This window comes from Oryx dammah, unplaced genomic scaffold, assembly GCF_014754425.2.
Source record: "Oryx dammah isolate SB20612 unplaced genomic scaffold, SCBI_Odam_1.1 HiC_scaffold_25, whole genome shotgun sequence".
Classification (NCBI taxonomy): Eukaryota; Metazoa; Chordata; class Mammalia; order Artiodactyla; family Bovidae; genus Oryx; species Oryx dammah.
The window spans coordinates 77,340,394-77,363,427 of NW_024070209.1; the positions used below are offsets into that span (position 1 = coordinate 77,340,394).

Genomic DNA, 23,034 nt, shown 5'->3' on the forward strand with positions numbered 1-23,034 from the left:
TATACATTCATCTTGCTTAAAGTATTCTTTAAAATATGAAGTGCTGTTTTTAGCCCTTAATCTCCATGTGTAAACTGTTTAATTTAATTAAAGTTATTATTAAGGTATAGATTTGGAGTAATGATTGGGCCAGGATAGGAGACTTCACTGGTTGAGAAAATTCTGGTGTAAGATTTAGAGAGTTTCTGTCTGCAGGCTCAGTCCTAGCAGAAGGCTCATGTAGCACTAATCTTTGGACTTGTTAGTTCTGTGGTCATTGGTGACTTGTAAATACTGTTTGTGTAGCAATATATAGTAAAACGTGTGCATTTATATTCAGTGCGTATCAAGATAAATATGTATGTGGATGTGTTGTTAAAATATATATTGTTAAATTTAGACCATTGTGATAGTGTTCAAATGTGTAGTTAAAATTACAGCTATAGTAGTGTGAATATAATAAATGTATTTTCCAGGTATCTCTCTTGGTTTACATGGAGAAAGGCACAGTACTTTTTATGAATTCAGGAGGGTGTTACTTTCCTATTGTGATCCAATAAAACTATTTTCTTAAGGAAATGCTTGAGCTATACTTACTTCAATATTTTGTAATGGTATTTTCATCTACTTCTGTTTCCTCTTATTAGACTGTGAGCTCCTTGAAGACAAGGGAATGTATTGTATTTACATCTGTGTTTTCATTGGCCAGTTAGTCACTGTTTTCTACCAGAATAGTCAATTTAGTTCATGTGAAATGAAAGAAAATAATAGTTACCAGTGTACCTGAAGATATACAATGTCAATTTTGATCCAAAATTGACAGAATTTTAGTAACTGGATCAATCAGTTTGAACAAATAGATGAAAAGTAAAGGTGAAGTATTGATATTACTTAATTTCTCAAAGAACAGATTATACATACCTTTTGAAATAAACTCTATAATCAGTAAATGAGCTATGAAGTGGATTTCATTGAGATGGGTCTAAGAAAGAGGCTCAGGTTCTAAAAGGGAGTTGTCAATATCCTATTCAGGGCCATATATTGATAAAGAATTAGTAAATTGGATTCAGTTCAGTTCAGTTGCTCAGTCGTGTCTAGCTCTTTGCAACCCCATGGACTGCAGCACTCCAGGCCTCTCTGTCCATCACCAACTCTCAGAGTTTACTCAAACTCATGACCATTGAGTTGGTGATGTATTCCAACCATCTCATCCTCAGTCGTCCCCTGCTCCTCCCACCTTCAATCTTTCCTAGCATCAGGGTCTTTTCCAATGAGTCAGTTCTTCACATCAGGTGGCCAAAGTATTGGAGTTTCAGCTTCAGCATCAGTCGTTTCAATGAATATTTAGGACTGATTTCCTTTAAGGTGGACTGGTTGGATCTCCTTGCAGTCCAAAGGACTCTCAAGAGTCTTCTCCAACACCACAGTTCAAAAGCATCAATTCATTGGTGCTCAGCTTTCTTTATAGCCCAACTCTCACATCCATACTTGACTACTGGAAAAACCATAGCTTTGACTAGACAGACCTTTGTTGGCAAAGTAATGTCTCTGCTTTTGAATATGCTGTCTAGGTTGGTCATAGCTTTTCTTCCAAGGAATAAGTGTCTTTTAATTTCATGGCTGCAGTCACCATCTGCAGTGATTTTGGAGCCCCCCAAAATAGTCTGTCACTGTTTCCATTGTTTCCCCATCTATTTGCCATGAAGTGATGGGATCATGATCTTAGTTTTCTGAATGCTGAGTTTTAAGCCAACTTTTTCACTTTCCTCTTTAACTTTCATCAAGAGGCTCTTTAGTTCTTCACTTTCCGCCGTAAGGGTGGTAGCATCTGCATATCTAATGTTATTGATATTTCTTCCAGCAATCTTGATTCCAGCTTGTGCTTCATCCAGCCCAGCGTTTCTCATGATGTACTCTGCTTATAAATTAAATAAGCAGGGTGACAATATACAGCCTTGACGTATTCCTTTTCCTATTTGGAACCAGTCTGTTGTTCCATGTCCGGTTCAAACTGTTGCTTCCTGACCTGCATACAGATTTCTCAGGAGGCAGGTCAGGTGGCCTGGTATTCCCATCTCTCTCAGAATTTTCCACACTTTATTGTGATCCACACAGTCAAAGGCTTTGGCATAGTCAATAAAGCAGAAAGAGATGTTTTTCTGGAACTCTCTTGCTTTTTCCATGATCCAGCAGATGTTGGCAATTTGAGCTCTGTTTCCTCTGCCTTTTCTAAACCCAGCCTGAACATCTGGAAGTTCATGGTTCACGTACTGTTGAAGCCTTCCTTAGAGAACTTTGAGCATTAGTTTGCTAGCGTGTGAGATGAGTGCAGTTGTGCGGTAGTTTGAGCATTCTTTGGCATTGCCTTTCTTTGGGATTGGAATGAAAACTGACCTTTTCCAGTTCTGTGGCCACTGCTGAGTTTTCCAAATTTCCTGGCATATTGAGTGCAGCACATTCACAGCATCATCTTTTAGGATTTGAAACAGCTCCACTGGAATTCCATCACCTCCAGTAGCTTTGTTCATAATGATGCTTTCTAAGGCCCACTTGACTTCGCATTCTGGGATGTCTGGCTCTAGGTGAGTGATCCCATCCATTAATTCAGGCAGTCTTCAATTTAGAAACAGTTTGTTCCAAATATACTTAGTTGACTGTAACTTGGAGGACATTTTCCCTATAATAAGAATGCTATAAATCATTTCCATGTTATCCTGATTTTGGTACAATTGATTGTGATTTTTTTGCATTGTTTTATGGAGAGTAAGCTAATGATTCCTAGAATTTTTTCAGAGTATATTAATAATAGAGAAAGTATACAGTCAAGTATATAGATACTCTTTTGGCTTTTAGTTTTTGCTAGTAAAATAATATCCAGAGAGCACATTGAAATTTTTTATTATTGATTGTTTATTTATACAAAGTACTTTCCCCATTAATCTCATTACTTCAGAAAACACTAAATGGTGTGTTTATCTTGGCAATCCTTGAGCAATTCCCAGAGTTAAAGACAGACTTACCTCTGAAATATTCATTTCAGTAATGATTTGAATTATAATCATCCTTAAATACAGAGAAGGCAATGGCAACCCACTCCAGTACTCTTGCCTGGAAAATCCCTTGGACAGAGGAGCTTGGTAGGCTGCGGTCCATGGGGTCACTAAGAGTCAGACACGAGTGAGTGACTTCGATTTCACTTTTCACTTTCCTGCATTGAAGAAGGAAATGGCAACCCACTCCAGTGTTCTTGCCTGGAGAATCCCAGGGACGGGGGAGCCTGGTGGGCTGCCATCTATGGGGTCGCACAGAGTCGGACACGACTGAAGCGACTTAGCAGCAGCAGCAGCATCCTTAAATATGTTTTAGGGCCTTATTTCTAGGATCAATGAAGTTTTTAAATGTTTATTGTATTTAGCTCATTTTCTTTCTGTTTGCTCTAATCATGTAAATGTTTTTGGTGTCTATTTGAGGGAGGCCTTAAATGACAGGAATTGGAATGATAGCAATCATAAGTTTCATTTCTGAAATGGTTTATGCCAGACCCTGCCTCTGTGCTCTAAAGTGTTATGCAAGCAACATTCCTCAGAGGCTAAAACTGCTATCTCCTGTTTATATGTAAAGAGACTTCAGCCAGAGGTTGAAGGATTTGCATGAGTCTCTTAGTGAGGGCTTAGCTGGAGTTTAGAACCAGATTATCTTGTCTCGGGTGCTCCTGATCTTTGTACTATACCATACTGTCCCAATGAAAGGACAACTTCAACATTTTCAAAAGTTGTCTATTTTGAAAAATAAAGAACTTGGTCACACATATTATAGGTATTTGTTTTGGGGTATCAGAACAATGTGATCACTCCTGGGTAGAGTGAGCAGAGAAAATTTGTGAGCATAGTGAGTGTAAAGAACTCAGATAGAATATTAACTAAATCAAAATTTGGATTTGGAGACATCAGAGGTCCTATGAAAATCAAATTCTGTCTCTTCCCAATTCTGTTTTATGTTGAATTTCCTTGTTAAATGGAGAATGAATTCTAGACTGACCTGGAAAGAAGGATCAGAGCAGAACGCAGGTCACCGGGGAAATGGCCTATTTCCATAGTACCGCTGAAATAGGGAACTGAGCCTCAGTGATCCAGGGAACTGAGCCTCAGTGATCCAGCAAAAGGCGTTTCAGTAACTGTATGCCAGGCATTGGAGAAAAAGATAAGCAAGATATGAATAGTACAGCAGTAGTAAATTAGGATCATGTAGTGAGATAGACATGGGATGTTGCGGAAACTGAAAGAGAGAGGGCTGCTTTACTCCTCACAGACTGAACCACAAAAAGGCTTCTCAGAGGAGGGAGGTAACACTGGTTGAGAGTTTGAAGGATAAAAAGGAGTTAGTTAACTAGATTAAGAGGGCACTGAGCACTGAAGGAAGAAAAACCAGCATGTACAGATGAAACTGAAGAGCAGTTCTTCAAAATGAGTTTTAGATACTTTTATTATAGTTTGCATCAGTACCTTATAGGAGTCATGAAGGCAAGAACTTTAGTATTCCAATGATTCAAATTTTAGAAAGCCATTGACTACCTTGTGAAATTTTGAAATATACTACACCCTGTCATTGAGGTTAAAACCCGATACGTGTTCATTCAGTTCAGTTCAGTTCAGTCCAGTCACTCAGTCATGCCCAACTCTTTGCGACCCCATGGACTGCAGCATGCCAGGCCTCCCTGTCCATCACCAACTCCCGGAGTTTACCCAAATTCATGTCCATCGAGTCGCTGATGCCATCCAGCCATCTCATCCTCGGTCGTCCCCTTCTCCTCCTGCCCCCAATCCCTCCCAGCATCAGAGTCTTTTCCAGTGAGTCAACTCTTCACATGAGGTGGCCAAAGTACTGGAGTTTCAGCTTTAGCATCATTCCTTCCAAAGAACACCCAGGATTGATCTTTAGAATGGACTAGTTGGATCTCCTTGCAGTCCAAGGGACTCTCAAGAGTCTTCTCCAACACCACAGGGAAAACCTATTGAAGTTTTCTCTGCTCATACAGTATCAGAGCTGGCAGCATGCTCTGAGATTGTCTAGTCAGTTCATATTTTCATTCAACAATGATATTTACTGGGTGCTATTCACAGAGGACGCGGAAATGAAAGATGGACCTTGCCTTCAAGGAGCTCACAGTCTAAAGGAGGAAATGAAAAGACAGTTATACAAGTATAATAAAATGCTAAATAAGAATGGGATACGAGTTAAACACAAAGGAAGGCTCATTCACTTTTCCTAAAAATTAGCTAGATAAAATTTTGAAGAATAGAAAACAGCTAGATCTTGAAGAATAGAAGACAGCTCTTCCTTGTGAAAGGAAGAAAGAATATTTTGGGTCAGGACTGTGCTGGTTAAAAGGAAAGTTTAAAACATTTCTACTTAAATGTTTCAGTCTTGATTTCTCTAAACAAACAAAGATTATCAAAGCAGTGTCATAGATTTTCTTGGCTGTCTACTAGTCATATAACTGAGCCTAACCAGTGGTTTTCAATGTGTGGTCCTGGGACCAGCAGGATCAGCATTTTCTGGAAACTTAGAAATGCAAATTTTCCGGCTCCAGCCCAGACCCACTGAATCAGAGACTGGTAATGGGGCCTAGGAATCCGTGTTTTAACAAATCTTCCAGAGGATCCTGATGCATGCTAAAATTTGAAAACCATTGGCCTAAACTACAATAGTTCAGGGAATAATTGAGAGTCATGGGCTTCAAGGACAGAGACCTGGGTTTGAATCTCGCTGGTCCCATTTCATAGCTGTGTAACTGCCAATCTATTTCCTAACATCTGAGCTTTGGTATTTTCTTCTATAAAATGAAGATAAGAATATTCCTTTCCAGGGTTGTTGTGAAGATTGATAGATATAATTTAAATAAAACACCAACATTGTGGCTTGCATATGGTAGGCTTTCAATAAATGATAGCTACTACTATTGTTATTGTTTTTTCTTTTTTTTTCATTAAGATATTTTCCCTGGTGAAATGATTGTTTTCACTTACTGAATGAAAAGTACTTATATATTTTCTTTTAGATCCAAATGCTGAAGAAATTAAGGACATCTATGGACTCCATGGTCAAGTAGAACACAAATTAGCTTTCCTGAGAACTCAGGTGCCAAAGGAAATGAAGCTTGTGGTCATTGGCCATTCCATAGGCTCCTATTTTTCCCTTGAGATTCTGAAGCACGCACCTGAGCTCCCAGTAAGTATGCCTCCGGAGGTGACTGTCGGTACTTGATTGTGCACTTGCACAAGTCCTCTCAGATGTCCTTTGCTCTTTTGTCTCTTCTTTAATTGATAAGTAGAACACAGAGAAGGATCCTTGGTGGCTACCTTTACCCTATCTCTGTAGTACTGTGGGCCCATGTTGAATGTATGTTCATACCTTTCCCACAGTGTTTCAAAAATAATGCTGAAGGAGGTAGGAATTTTCTGAATAAATGCCTGTGTTTTAGAAAATTAAAGCATAGTAAATTCATAAAACTAAGATCATGGCATGTGGTCCCATCACTTTGTGGCAAGTAGAAGGGGGAAAAGTGGAAACAGTGATAGATTTTATTTCCTTGAGCTCCAGAATCACTGAAGATGGTGACTGCAGCCATGAAATTAAAAGACACTTGCTCCTTGGAAGGTAAACTGTGGCAAACCTAGACAGCATATTAAAAGGCAGAGACATAACTTTGGTGACAAAGGTTCATATAGTCAAAGCTATGGTTTTTCCAGTAGTCGTGTACAAATGTGAGTTGGATCATAAAGAATGCCGAAGGATTGATGGTTTCAAATTGTGGTGCTGGAGAGACTTGAGAGTCTCGTGGACTGCAGGGAGATCAAATCAGTCAATCCTAAAGGAAATCGACCTGAATATTCATTGAAAAAACTGAAGCTGAAGCTCAAATACTTTGGCCGCCTGATGCAAAGAGCCAACTCATTGGAAAAGACCCTGATGTTGGGAAAGATTGAGGGCAGGAGGAAAAGGGGGTGAGGATGAGATGAGTTGGATGAGGATGAGATGGTTGAGATGGGATCACTGACTAAGTGGACATGAGTTTGAGCAAACTCCAGGAAATAGTGAAGGACAGGGAAGCCTGGTATGCTGCAGTCCATGGGGTTGCAAAGAGTTGGACACGACTGAATGAATGAACAACAACAGATAGTTAATTTGTAATATTTTAGTTGAGCAAATGTCTTTTAATCTAGGGTGATCTGGAGTTTTTAAGTTACATATAACCTGCTGTCATTCATAAAGGATTATTTAAAGGCAGTCACCAACTAAGACTGAGGCAAGAATCTTGTCTAGGAAGAGAATTATATAAATATTCATTTTTGCTCTTGTTTAGTTGCTAAGTTGTGTTCAACCCTTTGCGACCCCATGGACTGCAACACGCCAGGCTTCCCTGTCTTTTATTATCTCCTGGAGTTTGCTCAGATTCATGTCCAGTAAATTCTCATACCTCCTCTCAAAAGGAGGAAGATTTATCATCACCCTTGTTGACAGGAAAACAGCTGTGCTTAAGGAACACTAGATCGTTATTTAGTCATAAGTCTGCATCCTTACCTGCTTTGTAGCTTGGCAGCCTTTTGAGACACTCATTCATAAATACTTACTGCGTGCCACTGTGCAGCAGACAATAAGTGAGACACTGGAGACATAAAGACCTGTTTAAAGTTCCAGGAAAGCTAGCGAACTATACAACACTTCAAAATAAAACAAAACCTCATACCTTTACTGACATATACCATTGAAATGATGCATTAAATGTGGTTCACAACATAAATTATTTCCTCCTTCAACAAACTTGCATATTCAGCACTTGCCATGTAACAGGCCTCATGCTGCGTTTTGATGACATCCCAGTGAATAAAACAGTCTGTGGGGCCAAGAGAGCCTGAGGCCTAATGGAAAACACAAACTAACCCATAGGTATGGTACCTACTGTCTTATATGAATAGAGAGTGTGTGGGAGCATGAAGGAGTGCTATTTAACCTGGTAATCTGAAGGCAAGACAGGAATGATTCTTTCCTGGAACCTCCTTAGCCTGGGAGGTTTTCACTCCATGTGATAAAACATCCTCAATGGTGTCTCAGTTCAGTTCAGTCGCTCAGTTGTGTCCGACTCTTTGCAACCCCATGAACTGCAGCACGCCAGGCCTCCCTGTCCATCACCAACTGCCGGAGTCTACCCAAATCCATGTCCATTGAGTCGGTGATGCCATCCAACCATCTCATCCTCTGTCATCCCCTTCTCCTCCTGCTTTCAATCTTTCCCAGCAGCAGGGTCTTTTCAAATGAGTCAGCTCTTTGCATCAGGTGGCCAAAGTATTGGAGTTTCAGCTTCAACATCAGTCCTTCCAATGAACACCCAGGACTGATCTCCTTTAGTCTCACAGCTCACTAGAAATTTGCTCCTTTTCCCACCGACTGAACACACTTAACTTCTTACTTATAATTGCCATTGGGAAAAGTACAACTGTAACCTCCTGGGATGTGGTGTTTCATACCAAAAGGGGGCTGTTAATTTCTCACATTGGGTATAAGAAAGTATATATTTCATTTTAAGTGTGAATTCAATCAATTCTAGATCACATTCTATTCACTATATTATTGCTTCTACTCTATTTCCCCCCGCCCCTAGATAAGGCATTTCAATCAGAAAGCAGGCTCCCCCCCCCTTTTTTTTTTTTAGCATTTAGCATGGCTTCTAATCTCTGTTATGCCTCTGAAGCTCCTCTGGTACCATTTTATGAGGTTACTGTTTGCATAATATCTAGTCCCAGCCCTTAGCAGTTCTCTTTGCACGGTTGCTATGACTCTGTTCTGGAAACAAGACACCTAGGTTCAGACAGTTGCTGTCATACTTTGCTTGTGTGACCTTGGGCAAGTTATTGAGTCTCCGTGTACTTTTGTTTCCTCATCTGTAAAAAGGGGATAGTAATATGTTCTTCAAAGGACTTTTGTGAGAAATTATATAAAGAATGGTGGCTAAGCTGGTAAAAGTGTCTGCCTGCAATGCAGGAGACCCAGGTTCGATCCCTGGGCTGGGAAGATCCCCTGGAGAAGGCACGGGCACTCCACTGCAGTCCTCTTGCCTGGAGAATCCCATGGACGGAGGAGCCTGGTGGGCTGCAGTCCATGCAGTAGCAAAGAGTCGGACACGACTGGGCGACTTCACTTTCACTTTCTTTCATATAAAGAATGATACCTAGAACTTAAAAGTTTTATATAAGTATTAGCTATTGTTATCATAGTGGGAATAACTGGAAGCACTGGTTCAGTCATTAGGTTAACTACTGTGTTAGTAATCTCAGGTCAAAACTTAACAGCATAAAGCACTACACATTTATTCTCTCCCAGTTTCTGTGGATCTGGTCATAACTTGGCTGGGTCCTCTGGTTCAGGGTCTCTCACGAGACTGTAATCAAAGTGTCTTCAGGGCCGTGGTCTCATGTGAAGAACTGAATTGAGGAGAATCTGCCTCAGTTCACTCCTTCAAGTTTGTTGGACTGAGGGCCTCGGCTCACCACTGGCAGTTGGGTAGAGGCCACCCTCAGTTCGTTAGAATGTGGGCCTCTCTAACTTGCCCCATCAGAGCAAGTCTGGGAGAAGAGCCAGAGAAAGAGTCTGCTGGCAAGATGGAAGTCACAGACCGTAACTTAATTACAGAAATGATATCTCACTACTTTTACAGAATTCTCTTTGTTAGAAACAAATTATTAAATCCAGCGCAAACTCAAGGGGAGTGGACTGTACTAAAGCATGAATATTAAAAGGTGAGGGTCACTGGGGGCCGAGTCAGAGGCTGCCCACCCCACCACTATCCCAGTTAGTATTTCACTTGTGTGATGTACTGTCAAGCATGTGGATATATAAATTAAAATACTGAATACATTTCCTGGTGTAGGAAGTAACTTGGTCCTGTCAAATAAAATGTAGCAAACTGATATGAAGTATTATTTTTGGTTATTGGTTGTTCCAAGTGTTTCAAAAGCTTTAAAACCATTTTTGAAAGTGTACTTGCATGTTTGAAATAATAATTGCATTATTCTTTGTGATGGTTAGTTTTACGTGTCAGCCTTATTGGTCTAAGGGGTACTCAGATAGTTAGTAAAACATTTCTGAGTATGTCTGTGAGGACCAGAGAAAATAAGCATTTGAACTGGAATGAGTAAAAAAGATCTGCCCTGATCATGGTGGGTGGGCATCATCCAGTCTATTGAGGGCACAAATAGAGCAAAAATTCCAGGAAGGGCAGATTCTTTCTTTCTCTCTCCTAGAGTTGAGACGGCCATCTTTTCCTGCCCTGTGACATTGTAGTTCCAGGTCTCAAGCCTTTGGCCTCACCTATTCCCCTGGTTCTCACGTTTTTGAACTCGGACTGAATTATACAACTCACTTTCCTGGTTTCCAGCTTGCAGGTAGCATGTGGTGTGGGACCTCTTAGCCTCTCTGAGTGTGTGAGCCAATCCCTATAATAAATGTTTGGAGTCTGATTCTCTGGGGAACCCTGAATGGTGTATTTACACCATTCTGTAAACATAGGAAAAAAAAAAAAGATCCATTTCTGAGTCCTTCGATTTGTTAACCTAGAGATCTTTCCTTTCAGTTTTTGTTCGTTTGCTCCACGTCCATTCTGCATGTAATCTTTAATTTCTCCTGTGCATATTTGAAAATAGTTGTTGAGCACTTTTGTTTTGAACTTCATTCTCTTTTTTGGCTTGTGTTCACATATCTGTTGGGAAAGAAGTAGTACCGTGCATCTTACAGTTAATGTAGCTTCTTGCAGCTTCCTCAGCTCTATCACTTTCTCATTAAAGATCTGCTTTCAGGTGTTCCTGCCCTTGCAGGAATAGTGGTGAAAAGAGAAAAGGCAGATGAAACATGAGCTTAACCTAGTCTAATTGTGGAGACATAACTCATGCTGTGATTATAGAGTTTCCAGAGAAACACAAAAGGCTGTGTTTTCTTATAAAGGGTGTACTCTAGAAAATAGCGCATGCAATAAATTGTCCATAAAGGTTACCCCGGGAGGAGGGTGAACATCTGTATGATTTTTTTTAATTATTATTCAAAAGCTTTATCTGGTTTCAATTAACTGCACTGTTGAAGTCCTCCCCCCAATACACACCCCTATTTAAACACCTGGCCCAGCTAATATTGGTGGTGTGATCCCTGCTGAAGTGTTGAAATTTCAGTGTCTCTGGCCTAATCTCAGACGGCACAGTGCCTGCATGCCTGAAGTTAGCATGATACGCTCCATTTAAGATGTATTTGACAATCAAATAAGTTTGTATTAGCCAGAGTGTTGCAATCCCTAATCATTTTGCCAAAAATAAGTTAGCTGTTATGTTTTACAACATATGAAGTGTGATAATAAGAAACTTGTGTTTCCATCTCTTATGTTATTTTTACTGGAATATTTGACTCCCATAAGATTTTTGAGGACATATGTGTAGCTTAGTAGCTGGTTTATTTGGTTTTATTTTGGTTCAGTTCTTTATAATATTTTTGTAACTAATGATAGGAAACTATGGTCATAAAATGATTTTAAGAGACTTACTGTATATTTTACACATAATATCTGACCTGTTTTTTAATATACTGAAGGAAATAATTGACCCACTCTTAAATATCTCATATTAAAAATTTTGTTTCTTTAAGCAAATTTGGTAGAATTATATCTATATATAATTTCTATATAGAGAAATTATAATTTAAAAATTATATAAGTCTTCATATGTTTTGATGTGAATGTCCAGAATAAAGAATTTTTAAAAGAAACTTGAGAAAATAGATAGTTGGAAGATTGTTCAATAGCACTGTCATGACTCAAAATAATAAACACAATTTCAGATTCCATTCAGTTCAGTTCAGTTGCTCAGTCATGTCTGACTCTTTGCGACCCCGTGAATCGCAGCACGTCAGGCCGCCCTGTCCATCACCAAATCCTGGAGTTCACTCAGATTCATGTCCATCGAGTCAGTGATGCCATGCAGCCATTTCATCCTCTGTCGTCCCCTTCTCCTCCTGGCCCCCAATCTCTCCCAGCATCAAAGTCTTTTCCAGTGAATTAGTAGGATCTTTAGAGACAGTCTAGCCTCATCTTTAATTTTATAGGTAAAAATGCCTTGCCAGGTTTCAGCCTTGGCTCTATCTTAATCTAGGGGTACGATATGATTACAATAACTGTAGATATGTTGTTGTTGTTTAGTCACTAAGTCATGTCCAACTCTTTTGTGACCCCATGGACTGTAGCCCACCAGGCTCCTCTGTCCATGGGATTTCCCAGGCAAGAATACTGGAGTGGGTTACCATTTCCTTCTCCAGGGGATCTTCCTGATCCAAGGATTAAACCCATGTCTCTTGCATTAGCAGGCAGATTCTTACTACTCAGCCACCAGGAAAGCCCAGCTGTGGGTATAAAGAAAATCTAAAGAAGATATCTGATGGTTCTGTAAATCTTTTGATGGTGGCAGAGCCTCCAGATAGTATGGAATGTTCCTGGAGTGTACACAATCAGCTATATGCAACTCATTTCATTGTAGCTCATGGAGTAGTAGATTAGACCCCATGAATGAAAAAGAAAAAAGTATTATTTGCTCAGTCCTGTCTGACTCTTTATAACCCCATGGATTGTAGCTCACCAGGCTTCTCTGTCCATTACATTCTCCAGGCAAGAATACTGGAGTGGAGTGCCATACCTTCCTCTAGGGGATCTCAACCCCAGGGATCGAACCCCAGTCTCCTGCATTGCAGGCAGATTCTTTACCATCTGAACCACATGAATACTGCTCCATCAATGTGGGGCAGAAGGGGTGACATGGGGATAAAAATGTAATCATCTCACTATCTAGAACTTTCCTTTAAATCAGTCTTCTGTATGTTCAAAATGTGCCATCTGATTCTTCCAAAAAATTGCATAAAGTTCAAGGTTGAGAGTTGAAAGCCCTCGATTCTTAACTGGGCACTAAGTCATAAAGTGAAATTCAAGTAATTTAACTTTTGTTTTCCTCTAACAATTTATATGGCATTTAATGATAACACTTCCTCTCTTTCCAAGGGTACCAGATCCTTCAAAATTTAGTTTTTTATATTATTTGGCCTTCCTTGGGGAAAATGTACAATACCATAGAGCTTCCTTTGTCTGTCTGGTTGGCAAAAATACCTTCTCTCTAAATGAAATTTCCAGATTACTTAAACTTACTCTTTAAAGCCCTAGACCATTATATCCATTTGGGTAAAAACTTGTCTAAAACATATTTTTAACTTATCTGCATTCTTCAACAATGTATGTTGATTATAGAAGAACTTTTCCCTAATGATTCAAGGACATCATTTTGATACTATTATACAGTAAAATACAGTTAAAGGGATTTTGCCCATGTCCTGAAATTTCTTAGATGACAGTGCTTTTTTAAAAAAGAATTCTCATGTCTGTTTATTTTATAGTTATTCCATCTCCTCTGTCAGTGTTAGGTACCATTTCTCCTCCCTACTTATACTTTGCTGCTACTGATTTGCTGCAAATAGAGAAAACAGATAATCGTAGAATTTCTTTTCAAGTAAAAAATGGACACATCTTAAATGAAGATATAAGAGTAAAACTGGCAAAATTAAGTACATGGATTTTGACATTTCTTAGAGAAATAATAGCTTACTTTCTTTGGTTTATTATGAGCATCCCCATGATGTATGTAGATAATCAAAATTTTAGTATTTTAGCAAGATACTCAAAACACACCACAAGGACAACTAAGAAGCTTGAAAAACTTTACCAAAAGAGTTAAAATAGCATGTTGGATCATCTCATCTATGTGTTGAATCAGAAGTACATCTCATCTATGTTAGGAAAAAAATAAATTCAAATACTCTGAAAGAAATGAGGTCATTGGGCTTGTGGTATACTTACACTATTCTGGTGAACCTACTTGTCTGCAGAGTTAGACATGCTCGTGAGAAATATTTATATGATTACACTAAGTTGTGTTCAACAGTCAAGATAATCCAGAGGTGGGGGAAGAGTAGGAGATAATTCATTTCTCAAAGTAACTGTTGTCAAGAGTCCTGTCCCTAGATTAACTGATAAGAAGCAGAAGGCAAAATGAAGTCTCATGAGGCTCTGAGTGTTTTGAAAAGAGAGGTGACTTCTAACTGAGAAGATCAGACAAAAGCATCATTGAAGAGCAGGTGTTTGAGCAGAGGAAGGATGAGTCAGTATTTAGAAATAGAATTTGATGGGGATTTTTTTGGGCAAGGTGGGAGTTGCTATCTATTCTAAACAGTAGGAAATGTATGGGGAAAAAAAAAAAAGAGAGAAACGGTTTTTATCTCTGGGCACTGTAAGGGAAGCAGCACAGTGTGCATGAAGGGAGCAGTGGGGCAGGAGAACCTAGGCTGATAGAGTGCAAGTGCAGGAGAGTTTAGACTGTATTTTCTGTGCAGCATGGAGCCGCTGAAGGACCTGTGATAATAATAGTCATGCATTGGGTGAATTAGCTTCTCAGTGAAAAGGAAATGAAATGGAGAGAGAATATAGAATCAAAAGTAAACAACCAAGTGAATAGTCAAGTTGGCTAGTTCAGATGAGAAATAATGAAAACAATAGACAGGATTCACCCAGGGACATTGTTAAAGAGAGAAAAGAAACAGGTCATAGATGTATATTAGGAAAGTGACTTCATTTGATGGAAAGGAGGATGGAGAGGAGGAAGCAGAGAAAAAGGCAGAACTTATAATAATTTTCCAGACAATTGGCTGCAATCCATTAGTGGGTCCTGAATTCACTTCAGTGGGTTGGAGCCTATGGATTAGTCAAGATACGGTATACTATGCCTTGGTAACAGTGTCAGTGGCTTTTAACAATAAAGATTTGTTTATCACTCTTTGAGGATAGGCTGCCCTCGTGTAATTCTCTCCATGCACTCTTATTCCAGAGCCCAGGTTGATGAAATAGCTTCTCATGGCAGAGAATAAAGAGGAAATAGTGAGCCACACTTTGCATTTTAAAACCTCTGCTTGGAAGTGACATTTGTCACTCCTCATACTACACTGGACAGAGAAACTCACATGAACAAGTCTGCCAGCAGGGAGGCCATGGAGTACAGTCCTCTTCAGAGAAGGGAAACATATGTTTGTAAACAATAAAACAGCATTTAAAAATAATAAAAGTAAAATAAAGCAAAATAAAATAGAATGGAAAATATTAATTTTATTGTTATAAAGGTATGTATTGTGGAATGTTTTTTGAGTATGTGTTTTTATGAGTATGTGTTGAAATCCTAGGTTACAATATAGAATGTATATCTTATTGTAGGTTGAGGTAAGGAACTTGAATGTCATTAACCTCTACTAGGGTATGCCACAGAAGTGAAGAAAAGAGAAAGGAGAATGTCTTGAAAGGCATAGGAATGTGGTAGATTAAAGACAATCACAGATTCTTTGCCATTCCTTTCTCAGGAGGTGAGTTTCCTTCCCTTCCCCTTTGAATTTGGGCTGGGTACGTGATCTGGTTTCACCAATAGGATACAGAGGAGATGATGTTCTGGTACTTCCAAGCCCAGGCCTTAAGGGGACTGGGAGCTTCCATTTTCTCCCTCTTGGAAGCCAAATGCCAAATTAGAGTTTAGTAACCCTGAGACCACCAAACTATGAGGAAGCCCAGGCTGGCCACCCAGAAGGGGATCATGAGGCCCCAGAAGTGAGTGAAACCTTCTTAAACTTTCCATCTGCTATGGGAAGCAGCCAAGCAAGTGACCCAATTTTATGCCATGTGAAGCCAAAGTCTAGCTGAGCACTGTTTGAATTCCTGACCCACAGAATCAGAAACAATACATTTGAGGATGGTGTTTTAGGTAGGAGTAGATAACTGGGATAAGGTAAAGAAGTTGAGTGTAACTACAGTTGAAGAGAAGGAAAATTTAAAGCTTCTGGTATTGGTAATCAGAAAGTCATTGATAACCTAGAAGAGAACATTTTTAGTGAAATAATAGGAGAAGGAGGTTGAAGAAAGTTAGGTGCTCCACGAATTGGCCAGTGAAGTGGAGAAGATAAGATGATAACTTAAGGAACAAGTTGGTCTAGGAAACATCTTTTCCCTGTAAGTGGTAGAGAATTTAGCATCTGCTGGCGGGAATAGCCTATGCAGAGAGAGAGATGCTGAAAATGAAATAGAAATCTTTATTGGAACAGATTTCTTTCTCTTTGTCCTTTAAGCCTACACACTTCAATACTTGGATTTTTCTCAATCTTCATGTCCTTGCAAAAGGGTTTTTGTGCCTTGTGCTTGGTTCTTCATATAAGCCCAGAAACTTGAAACAGTTAAAAATTGAAGTTATTATCATTACTAATACAGTTTATCCAACATTCATTTGAAATTTACAAAACATGTTCATGTGTAGCAAAGTTATTAACAACCTAATCTTTTCCCATTTTACAGGTAAGGAGAACAAAGTTCCAAGGAATTATATCTTATCTATATGTTAGTTAGCTGCTGCTGCTGCTGCTGCATTGCTTCAGTTGTGTCCGACTCTGTGCGACCCCATAGACAGCAGCCCACCAGGCTCCCCCATCCCTGGCATTCTCCAGGCAAGAACACTGGAGTGGGTTGCCATTTCCTTCTCCAATGCATGAAAGTGAAAAGTGAAAGAGAAGTCATAACACGTATAGGTAGACCAAAAATAAGATCTAAAGATGGGGGTTGAAATGCAATATTACAAATGCTGCATTTCTATAGAAAGACTTGCCCAACAGAATGATATACAGCTTACATAACAAGGTGTGGTTCTAGTTACAGTAGGTTTTGCCTTTCCAGATCATGCCTGGGTAGTTTTTCACCACTGCTAGTAAATGGCAAAACTAGGACTTTATATTCTGTTCTCTAGCTTTCCTATCGTTGGCCTTCACGTGAGTTAGTTAGGAAAGTTATGATTATAAATAATTAGAGCAAGTTGCTCTGACAAACCATAAAAACCTATTTGACCTAAACTTAAGGTTCCAACTGTTAATTATTTAAGACTTGAGTTCTTCAAATACACAAGGAGAGTTTTAGTGGGAAGTGGGTGAATGCTTTTGAGGGAAGTAAGAGAGAACTGGAAGAAGCAAGAACATGGCTGAATGTCTGGATCATGGAAGATCAAGGGAGTTGGTACTGAGGCACAGGCAAGGGCAGAGATTAAACTCCAAAGACTGAAGCAGAAACCTAGAATTGAGCTGGGGCAAAAGGAAAGATAGAATGTGAAGGGAATTGGAAGATTCTGCAAACACAGTGCACAGTAGTTCTACAGTTGTGTCTACATGACCCATTAGTGAACCCTGGTGCAAGAAAACCACAGGGGTCAGGCAGTCAACAACCACTCTGGCTTGTGAAAGACTCTCATAAATCCCCTATTCTAGGGAAGGTTTGTGCAGACTATGATGAAATGCTATTTTTCTAATCATGTATATATATTTTAAATACATATTTGTTGTCTGTTTATGTGTGCACACACACACGTTGTCTTTTCTGAATTACCCATAGACTGCCTTGTTGAAAACTAAACACATGGAAAGTTTCAGCTTCAGCCATTTTTTCAGTTACCTACATATGAAAAAAAAATCCTGAAATTGCTTTCAAAGTGGAAAAATTGTGTGGGCTTTTTTCATCTTTTCATAACTCAAAAACTATTTAATATATTTTTCTCAAACTTTGCAAAAAAAAAAAATCACCTTTGGGCTGAAACCAAGCATGGAAAATTTCACCACAAAGGGCTAATTTTTTGGAAAGCTGCAAGAAAGTGAAAACAGGAGTTTATAATAGAACATTCTTCATGCATGTTAATACTTAGTACTTTATCTAATGCATTTCATCTGAGAATTTCTGAACACTTTTCAGATTTAAAAATTGAGCCATTTTAGTATTTGTGGTCCATGATAGACTATCAGATATGGAAAATTCTCCGCATCCTCTTAAAAGTTCGGTATATATTAGGAGTTAGTGAGATATGTTTACTATCTCACTACAGATAGGGCAGATGAAGTGAAATGGCTACTAGGCAGAGAAAGCCTTACATTTCCTGCTTAAACACATTTTATCACCACCTTTTCCTGGGCCTTCCCAGGTGGCTCAGTGGTACAGAATTGGCCTGCCAATGAAGGAGAGTCAGGAGATACAGTTTTGATCCCTGGGCTGGGAAAATCCTCTGGAGGAGGAAATGGCAACCCACTACAGTATTCTTACCTGGAAAATTCCATGGAGAGAGGAGCCTGGCTGCTACAGTCCATAGAGTTGCAAAGAGTCTGATGCTCCTGAGCAACTAAGCATTCTTCTTGGTCCAGGAGTAGTTGTGAGTAGAATATATTTGATGACATAAGGCTTTAGATTCATCTATCTGAGCCAGTAGTTCTCAAAGCAGTATCAGCATCATCAGGGATGGGATAGAAATGCAAATTATTCGGCACCACTTAAGAATCTTAAACTCTAGGCCTGGGACCCACCAATCAGTGTTTTTAACAAGTACTGTAGGTGATTCTGGGGTTTCCCTGGTAGCTCAGATGGTAAAGAATCTGCCTACAATGCAGGAGACCTGGCTTCAATCCTTGGGTCAGGAAGATCCCGTGGAGAAGGAAGTGGCTACCACTCCAGTATTCTTGCCTGGACAATCCCATGGACAGAGGAACCTGGTGGGCTACAGTCCTTGGGTCACAAACAGTTGGACATGACTAAGCACACATGCATGCAGGTGATTCTGCTGCATGCTCTAGTTTGAGAACTAGAACTTTCTCCAAAAGGTTGGAATGTAGAATGTTCAAGATGTTATGGACAATTAAATCTGTCCTTGGTCTTTTCATGGCATGTCATCTCTGTCTTCTCATATCATTCCTTGGAAGCGAGAGGAATGTTTATCAAGTTATCTAAAAGAAACATCTTCTTGTCTGTATTTCATGTGTTCTAGTTCTTTGCACCTAGGATCTTATCCACAGGTACAGCTAGTCCCCTTGAGTAAAGGTGTTGATACAGGGAAACAGCATTACCAAGACAGATTTTCTCATTTCAATGATTCAGGCCTGGGATGGGACTATATTTCATTCTCATTTCTTTGAAGTCTTAAGTTCCAAGATTTAAGCAGCAAGGTGGCAGAGGTCTGTCAGTGGATGCTGATTTAAGCCCTGCTTTTTTGTGTGTAAGTTCTCAGTCATATGCTTCGCAGAGACTTTCTGCATTCCAGCAAACTCCACTGTCTATATTTTTATATGTTTAGGCAATGAAGTAATTATATATGTGGCATTGTAACAAGTTTTGAGAATATTCTCCTAGTGACAGAAGAGGACCTTTATCTAATCACTGGTGCCCCAGCTTGTACAGGTGAAACTTAGGCATAGCCTGGGAAGGGTATTTAAGCAGTTTAAGGTATATTCTTCAGTTGCAGTCCATTTTGGTAGACATGTGAATATTATCATCTAAACTAATATTAATGGGAAGGAAAAAGAGACATCTTTTAAAATTAATCACTAAAAGTTTTATTATGAAAAATTTTGAATGAAAAAAATGTATAATAAATATCCGATAGCCATTATCTGAAGTAACATAGCTACTAATATTTTCTCTTTACCTATTTTTTTCTTCAGATATTTTCAGATAAATTAAAGCCCTCATATCTCACCCTTAAAAACTTCACTGTGCATCTTTTAAGAAGGACTTTTTTCTTATATAACTACCATGTCATCACACCTAACAAAATTAATGGTATTATCTAATATAGTTCATATTCAGATTTTCTTAGTCCCTAGAATGTTGTTTTACGGTTGGTTTGTGAGTCCTTTCTTTAAATTAAAGGCTTTTCTTTCCAATCATAAAAGTTAATATATTTTTAAATTTCAGGAAGGTAAGGAAAAAGTTTTTTTTTAAGTGTACTGTTATTTATTAGGATGTATTTAAGATATCTAATTCCCTTGTAGATATTTAGTATAATTAAAGATTAAATTATTATTAGCCATTTTACTATAATTATTTATCATATTACTATAATTATAATTTAAGGACCTTAATTCTTTCAACAACTCTTGAAGGAGGCTGTTCTTTTCCCATTTTATACATGAGGAAACTGAGACTTAGAAGGACAGAAGTAACTTGTTCAAAGTTAGACAGCTTATTGGGGATGTGCTAGAATTTGAACCCACATTTGTTTAACTTCAGAGTCCATGTTCTCAGCCACTAACTAGTCTTATTATTAAAAAAGAATTTGTGGACATCAGGAAAAAGAATAGCAGCTTCTCAGATAAAAGTACAAAGGACATGTACAGATAATTCACTGAGGAAGAGTTAGAATAAAGTCTATCCAGAAAGGTGTACTTAGCACAATGTATGACACAGTGCTTAATAAACTAGTGTATGGTAGTAGTTAATAGTGACCCTATTGACTATGGTAGTACTCGATGTTTGATGAATGTACCTCAACCGTTATCAAAATGAGTTGCTGCTATTTCAGTATTTAAAAAAAAGAGTTCAGTGTTGTGTGTGTCTACCTCTGTATGCATTTTTAGAAAGTCTGAACAGGTAAATACCATGTGGCTTACAGTGGTTGTCTCTGGGGGAGGTAGAAGTAAGGGTGTATAGGAAGTGGAGACTATATTGTTTCTACTTTTTACAATGATCATGTGTTACCAGAAAAAAATAATTCCTATGAAAAGTGTTCATAGCCTTTGAGCCTACTAATTCTTTCTTTGGAATGTGTATTAAGAAACTAATCTCAAAAGTAAAGAACACATTCATGTACAAATATTATTTATTGTATCAAAAATTTTAAACATCCTAATGTCCAACTATGAGGGAAGTTTGAATATGGAATGTGCAATTATTAAAAGTATATTTTCAAAAGACATTCTAAGACATGAAAAATAATTATAGAATATTAAGGATGCTATAATAATAATAAAGAGAATGTAGAGCACAACTATATATCAAGAGATAACATGCATTTAAAAGCTTGAAAATAAAATGAATACAGAGGTTGTGTTTGAATGTTGTGTTTTGGAGTGATTTTCACCCTTAAAATTTTCTTTTAATGGCACATATTTTTGTAATAATTTAATGGTTATATGTTTTCTTTCCTTTTTAAAAAAGCAGTTTGATTTTATGACTTCATAACAGAAAGTTGGTTCAGAGAGGTAAAGTTTTTGGTAACTTGTTCCACAGCAAGAGATAACAATCACAGGGGGAAAGAAAGGGTAGCATCAATGAAACCAATAGCAGCTGACAGTCAGTAGCAGCATCTCAATAGCAGCCATCCTAGCTTTTTAACTCATCCTACTCCATTCAGTTTGAGCAAGGTCCAGGAGTTGGTGATGGACAGGGAAGCCTGGCGTGCTGCAGTCCTTGGAGTCGTAAAGAGTCAGACATGACTGAGCGACTGAACTGAGCTGAACTGAGCTCCACTCAATTAGTTAGGCTTTTTCCATTCCTTGCAGTTTTCTTGTTGTTGTTGTTAATAAACCCTGCCTTCTCCCCCTTCACAAGATAATTTGGGTTGTAGATTGGTGTATATCTTGTTGGCTTGCCTCATGATTGTTATTAATTTTTGAATGTGATGACAAAATCACAGGTTGGGATCATTGCCTGCTGCTAGGGTGAAGCGGACCTATTTCAAATCTCATCAGACTGCAAGTTTCATAGTGGCCAGGACTTTAAGAGGCCCTGGGGTGTGAGCGAGCAAGTGGCACATGCTAAGTCAAAGCTGTTGTCTTTGTGAATAACTTGGCAGTTGGTTGGTTACAGGTTGAAAAGCGTAGCTCGTGCCTTGCTACGTTCAGACCTTATTATGTCAATGAACTCGATGTTCACAGAAGAACAGATTCTGAGCCCCAGTGGATGGAGCATAGCAGTCAGTGAAGAGATAACATAGCAGAAAGTGGAAACAGATGAGCAAAATTCTGTGAAATTGGTTTTTTGTGGCTATTGTTTATTCCAGCCAGAAGATTCTTTGCAAGTCTGTCAGTTTGTGGAGATGAGAACTATGAATGTGAAGGTTAAGAAAGGAAAAGACTCTTTAATATGGTTTCCCTGTGTGCATTAGGCTGGTCTACCCTCCCTTCTTGCTATTATGGAAAATCTGTGAACAATATGCAGTGTAGGCCTCAAAAAATTCCCTGAAGTGGAAAAAGCCTAGCAGGCACTAAATGAAAGATGCTTCACAAGAACGAAATGTGGTTGCTTTGAGATCTGATGATCTGAGCCAGTTCAGACCAATTGTGTTTGGTTGGGAAGAAGCTAGATTTTATCAGGTATCGGGGAGATATACTGACAAATGGATAAAGACTGAAGGCCAGCATTGTTTCTGACAACCTGTTCCTCAGAAACCAGACAGTAAATAATTTCCCATTGTCAGTCATAAGAGACCAGAGGAAACAACACACGAGTGAAGTCTATAGACAGTCCAGAAACTCCACTGCAACCAATAATTGTATCTCCTCACCCACATAGTTGTGGGCGCTTCTGTGTAAGTCAAGCTGAGTGTTAGAGAGTCAACCTTTTCCTCTTTCATAACTTGCTACCCTCAGAAAAGTGCTGAGGAGCTTCTTGTGCCTACTGCAGAGGGTAGTCATGTCATATGAATGCTGATTGACATGGATTCAGAAGTGATTTCATAAAATCTTGGGGCTGATTCTGATCATCAGGGTGCCAGGGGAATTCTCAAGGTCCTCTGAGGGAGGTGGCCTCAACTTGTCCCCTTTGGTCATAGTCCCTATGCCTGCCCTGTACACACCTAGTACTCCCTCCTATTATTATCTCATATTAATAATTCATATGTCCACTTCCTTTCTGTTTTTCCTACCACACCTAACAGATGGCTTCTGTCCACCATTTCAAGTCATCTCAATGCAAACTTCTTTGTGAACTCTTCCGTGATTCTTCCCAGTCATTTTTACTGTCCTTCCTTTATAACCCTTTTTCTCAAAATTCTTGTGTATTCCAACTTGCATTATAGGTATTACATATTTATATGTTCTCCATATTAGATTTTTGAGCTTATTTTTTAAATTGAGGTATAACTATCCCATAGT

At 38.9% G+C, this 23,034-nt stretch overlaps 1 protein-coding gene across 3 annotated transcripts in view; it reads left to right on the forward strand.

The window, feature by feature from the left end:
* The window catches only part of LDAH (lipid droplet associated hydrolase), a 97,142-nt gene that overhangs the window by 25,550 nt on the left and 48,558 nt on the right, over positions 1-23,034 (forward strand). For 2 of the 3 annotated variants that reach the window (XR_005718423.1, XM_040224913.1), the window contains exon 4: positions 6,038-6,207. Coding sequence is in view for 2 of the 3 variants with exons in the window: in XM_040224913.1 (XP_040080847.1) it covers positions 6,038-6,207 (170 nt within the window). In the remaining variant the exon portion in view is untranslated. Of the gene's footprint in view, positions 1-6,037; positions 6,208-15,313; positions 16,483-23,034 lie in introns of those variants that run through there. The other variant, XM_040224914.1, reaches the window with a different exon arrangement.